The 6,000-nt window shown below is 36.6% G+C and overlaps 1 protein-coding gene across 1 annotated transcript in view; it reads right to left on the bottom strand.

Annotated features, from left to right (window-relative positions):
* Window positions 1-620: 620 nt before the first annotated feature.
* COL4A5 (collagen type IV alpha 5 chain) overlaps window positions 621-6,000 on the bottom strand; it is a 237,673-nt gene continuing 232,293 nt past the window's right edge. Inside the window, exons 48-51 of the mRNA XM_049644165.1 lie at window positions 5,279-5,456; window positions 3,248-3,362; window positions 2,691-2,863; window positions 621-1,884 (exon numbers count right to left, since the gene is read on the bottom strand). Of these exons, the coding sequence (XP_049500122.1) occupies window positions 1,803-1,884; window positions 2,691-2,863; window positions 3,248-3,362; window positions 5,279-5,456 (548 nt within the window). The 3' untranslated portion in view covers window positions 621-1,802. The remainder of the gene's footprint in view (window positions 1,885-2,690; window positions 2,864-3,247; window positions 3,363-5,278; window positions 5,457-6,000) is intronic.

The following is a 6,000-nucleotide window of genomic DNA, read 5'->3' as shown; positions in this document are numbered from 1 at the left end:
CTCATGTGGCTACATGGAAAAATAAGGCTTGAATTTGCACTTGGCTAGCTTGCCATCAACAGTATTATTAAGTAGGTATCATTGTTTAGAATCTACCTTCTACAACAATAGACTCTGAGCTGTAGCTTTTGCATGGGTTCATATTAGGGTCTATACTTCTGAAAATTGTTTTGGTTGCTTCATATTTTAATTGAACTAAAAATTTTCTTATAGAGGCTTTCAATGCCTCTTACTTTTAGCAAGTTCTCAACTGGAGAGCTACATGTGTTCATTTTTAATCATCAGGAATATTAACTCACTATCTGCTTTAAACATTATTAATGAATTCTCCCCTAAATAGAAAGTAGTTCTGCTTCCTTTCTCAGCCAGCAACACAATATTGTTAATAAATGTATTATCTCGAAAATACTTTCCAATGGGTTGTTTTGTTTATTAGAAAAAAAGTTTACATTCCTCTACGTTTTCTATCAGCCATGAGAGTAATCAAAGTCTGCAGAAACTTCTATGGGAGCTGCTCAAAGTGATTCTTTGAGAAAAGACTGCTTGCTGATGTGCAGATATGTAGTCTATCTGGAAATGCACAAGTTTTTACACATAGCCTGAAGAGATACACAACAATGCATTCTTATGACATATGATATCTTTAATTAAGTTGATATTGGTAAGTTAAAAAACATGAAGTGAAAAGAGGACAGCTAGGGAAATAAGGTACTCTATGACTATTTATAATAAAATGTTTAAAATAAAAAAGAGGAAGGAACATCAATTGGCTTCGTAATTGAAGAGAGACTAACCAAGTATGGTCTTCCCAGTTCTCGTACAAGCAGAGACCATAGGAGAATAATTCTTACAGAAGAAGCACAGGGAACAAATCATCATTTTTTTTGCATATTTTTGTTTCTGAAAATAATTTGGGAGAACTTTGCCTAGTAAGGGATGAGCAAAAACAAGATGCAAGAAACATTAAAAAGTGGGGGGCATCCGGTATTAAGAGTCTTAAAGAATACAGCAAAAGAGAAATTGCTCTATTAGATATTATACTTTGGCATGTAACATGAACATTTAAAATTCTGATTAAAGTGATGAAAATGAACTATTTTTTTTTTCAAAAAGTCAAATACGAACTTAGGGAATAGAAATCAAAATAAATTTACTCTTGGTAGTAACTTGATGCAAGAATATAAGTCCTCTCACTTTGATAAACATGGATACAAACCTTTGTCTATATTGTAGGTTTTCCTAGATTGTCTGGAAAGAGTGCTTCGTGTCAGGCCACATCTACATGACTCGACATTTTGAGCTAAAAGGCTGTTTACACAATATACACATTCTTTACTTACAGAGCAAAATAAGCTTAACACTTTTATATTAAACACCTGGGATACAGTAGGATTAGTAGCACCATGAAAAATAATTCTTCCCCCAAACTGCAGTCTTTTATTTTACTCAGTGTGATTCTTCTCTTAATTGAATTTTTAATATGCTGTTTTAGTTACTGGGCAAAATATATAATCTTCATCTTACAATCCTTGGGAAAAGTCATTCTGGACCCAAAAAGTAAATTCATTTCCTTATTTCATTCATATAAAGATAATAGAGACCTTGCTCTGGCACATTGTTGAGGTACATCTGAATCTTCATGGTTACTAGTCAGCATGTCCTCTTGGTCATATATATAGTAGCACCATTGGTGGCAGCACTGGTAAAGTTGGGAAGAGTGAGACGTTGCATCCTGGGAATTTTATATGTATATATATGTATATATATCACATTTAAAAACACACAAGGAATTCTGCAAAATGTTATGTCCTCTTCATGCACACTTGACATCGGCTAATTCGTGTCCTCAAGTCTCCTGCTTTCAGTGTTTCTGACTGAGGTTTGCTGGAAAACAAGAAACAAGACGATCAAATTAGCCTTTCCAGATATTTCACTTCTATTACTGGTTCAAATTCACACTCAGACATTCTATTTGTGCTTAAGTAGCTCTCCTTCTGACTCAATGATTAAATTCTGAGCAATGTGACTCTTCTCTCTACCACTATTATCTTTATTTGTCTCACCCTCTTCTTCTCTTATACATTTCTCTAATAGCCCTAGAATGAGGCAGATCTGGGCAACTGGTGGTAAATAAATGATAAAACAATAATACATATGAAATGCATAATGATAATTGTAACAAAAATATCAAGTAATGATAACTCAAAAGAAGTAATATATAAAAATTAATTTAAACTGAAAAAAATCTAATAGATTGAACTATCCTGAAGCAAATATACCATATGTGGTCTTATTCAAACACTGAGATGACAGCCTTGAAAACATCCTGGGAAAAGAGATCACTGGACTGGGGCAAGGATCATATTACAGCTTCAATTCTTGGGGTGGCCTCAGTAGAGTTTGAGCAGCTCAGTTATTGAGCAGGTCACATGACCTTTCCTTGCTTTGTCTATTTTGTTACTGAAGGATTAATACCAAGCCATCTGAAACCGCACATACTGAATATTAGCCACGTTTGTTTTTCTGACCTGAGTCAGGTGTATGAAAAGAACAAGTGAAAATAAAAAACACAGTCCACTAAATCCTTAACATTTGTTGGGTATAAACCATCCATGAATTGCTTCTCTCTTCCCCAGTATCTCTGAAGGAAGCTTAGGACCTAAACTAAACTAAAGCCATAAGTAACTTACCTGAACATGTCTGACACATCTACAGTTGCTAGCCAAAAGCTGTAGGAGTTGGCATAGTAATTGCAGGTACCCCGGCCGTGACATTCAATGAAAGGAGCTGAACGAAACTCTTCTAAGCAGGAACCAGGGGAGGCCAGGGCTTGACCTGAGCCCTCTGCTCCTGCGCTTGTGTGCTAGAAAGATAAGGGAAAATGTCCCACAATACCCATGTGCTATAATACCTGAGTGCATACCCAAAGACATGTGCTGAATTTGGCCAAACATTCAAATCCAGTGAAGGAATTAGGGCAAGAGGTAAGAGTATATGTGCTGCCAAAGCGAGCACTGGGCAAGAGGCAAGAGAATGGCACCCACACTAAGGGTATTCAACAAAAGTAACAGGCGGATTATGAAAATATGTTCCAGAAAATATGTGAAGGGGAACACAATACTTGGACAGAAGCTATTTGAGACTCAAGCTTACTATGAAAACGGCAGGGATTCCTCATATTGGTAAGATACACAGATATGATGGACAGTCAGCTGTGATGACAAAGACAAGAAAGAGTATTTCATACCATCATGAAGGAATAGCCAATCCAGAGAGAATCCCATCCCTGAGGACAGTGGGGAATCTGGATGGTCTGACTGTGAACTGCAATCACCATGGCGGGAGCTTCACATACTGCACATCTGGTAAGGGAAAGGGAGGGGAACACATCTAAATAGTGAGTACGTGGGAAACCGCAGTCCCTCTTCTTTGGAAGCCTTCCTGGTACAGAAACCCATTAAGGTGTCTTCAGTGCTCACAAAAGCAGGATTAAAATGCACTTTGAGAACTGCTTTTGCATATGCTCTGTCTCCAAATGTACACAATAAAGTTATAAACGAAAACTGTAAGCTTTTTTCAAGAAACTACACAACCCCTGTTAGAGCACTTTCATTTTCCATTCTGCCCTAAATTTGTATTCATACTTGCTACACTCAATGCCGTAATTGCTGTAAGACTTTGGCTTAGTGTACTGCACACACTACTTGCTGTCAAAGTGCCCAACTGAGGGTAGACATTTAGTAATGCTGAAACTGGTAAGAACAATGCCTGGTGAGCTGGAAAAGACAAGAAACAGACACTTTCTCAATCCCCACCCATTATTCTTGTTCCAAAAGATATTTATTAACCATTTGGCAATATTGAGAGAAAAACAGCATTTCCAGAATGCTGGGCAGCTACCCAGGCACGTGGAAACATGGCTTAAAATCTATAAAATCAAGTAAAGCAGCAACAAAGTAAATATAGCTGAGTCTACCAAATCTTTAATAAAAAGCATGAAGGGACCTTCTGACATATGACTGAACCAATTTGGTGAAGTTTATCTACAAAATAGGGTACACCTTTAAAGGACTTTTTACTCCCAAGAGTTGGGGCTGACAAAAATCACAAAGAATAAATTCCTCTGCAAATCTGGGCAACTGTATTAAAAAGAGCACTGTGAATTTGCTACTAAGAGAAGCTGAACTAGGTTTAACCTTTATATTCAATGTCAAAGAAACTATACTTTGCAAGGATTCATTCTAGAAACTAGACTAGTCATGTGCACTAATGATGGTTAGTGGACACCTAAGTCAGTTGGGTCATGATCAGAATAAAAAAAATGGCAATATCTCATAAGCCTAGAAGATCGAGTTAAACTAGAGTTCTATTGTGGCAAAACTCTAGAAAAATTTCTATTAATGGTACCACTCTCCTGTTAGTTATTCATGCTCTAAACCTCACCTATCACTTCCTCCCTCCCATAACTAATCAACTGCCAAAACCTATCTATTCTATTAAAGTGATACATATTCCCCACTGACAGTTCCACTCCATTCCTACCAGGACTATAGCAATACCTTCAATCTAACTGGTCTGTTTTAGGACTATCCCCTTTGTAATCCATGTTACATTTCCAATGGCTCTGTAATTTTCCATGAAATGTACCTCAAAAGCTTTTAGGCTCCCCATTATATACCAGATAAAGTCCAAAATAAAATCAGATGTTTCATGAAAGTCTTCTGCAATCTGGGTCCACGCTAACTTTCCAATCTCTTCTTCCTATGCAGCCTTTACAAACTATATTCTAGATACATCAATCTACTACCCATTCCCATGTTCTCTGCCTAGTATGCCCCTCCCCCTTATAACTACCTGTGTCTCAAGTCCTTCCCATCCTTCTTCAAGTACTAACCAGGTTAAAATACATTTCTTCCATATAGTCATCCTAGATTTATTCAGTTAAAATTAAACATTCTTTTCCTTATGCTTTCATAACATTTTATTAGATCTACTGTAGCACTTAGCCAAGCCTGATATATATTAAATTAATTTACATATATTTGACTAATGATTAGTCTGATTTCATTGTATATTACACTATTTCTATCATAGGGTTTGGTCAAAAGTGAACCCCCAATTACTATGGCTTAAACTAAATACCAAATTGAATATTATAAAGGCACTTTGTCTTACCTAACTTGGGAAGAATATGATGAAATTCTTAGCTTTAGATTCATTTCTGACTAGTTACATTAACTGGGGATTGGTAAAAGTCAAAGCTATACCAGTATCTCACCGACTAATGAATGGCTGGATTCTCTGGCCCTTCAGGGGTTCCATGCTCATTGGCATGGGCTCTGGGGTGGACAGCCAGTAAGAATAGTCATTTCTTGAAGCAAAGTTGCAAACATTATTGATGTTGCAGAACATGAAAGGCATGGTACTAAAGCGACGAAGGCAGCTGCCAGCCGTCCCTAGGAAGAATTGGGGAGAAAAGGATGAAGGACTATATTATGATGATACTTTAGTTTCTTTTGAAACCCAAACAAGCAACCTTTCAAAGAGAAACTTGCTCACACTTCTTAGATAATAAATATACTTTAGTTCTTCAATTATAGGATGCACACTTACTTACATTTGTAACATTTCTAAAATCAGGAGATATCTTATAACTTATATAGGTATTTATTGTTGCAATTCATTATATATTCCTCAACGCCATTTTTATGCTGGAGATACATTTATAACAATGATGTCTCATGGAGAATATTGACTAATCTATTGCAAACAAATGAAGAACACACTGATTTCCTATAATATCTTATTAGTACTTCCTCTCCAGGACACCCTCTCTCCCTCCAAGACATCCCCAGTATGTTATCTTGTTTGTTTTTGCAATCTCTCTCATCCTAGGGACAACTGTAGTGCTGACCTATATGAACCATGAACAGGTTTGGAGGTGAATAATAAAAAGGAAAAAAAATAAAAGAGAAAGGAAGGATGTGAGCGGGAAAAAAT

The sequence above is a fragment of the Panthera uncia genome, chromosome X, assembly GCF_023721935.1.
Source record: "Panthera uncia isolate 11264 chromosome X, Puncia_PCG_1.0, whole genome shotgun sequence".
Classification (NCBI taxonomy): Eukaryota; Metazoa; Chordata; class Mammalia; order Carnivora; family Felidae; genus Panthera; species Panthera uncia.
Note: the sequence above shows the minus strand (reverse complement) of the source record. Positions and strands in the feature narration are given on the sequence as shown.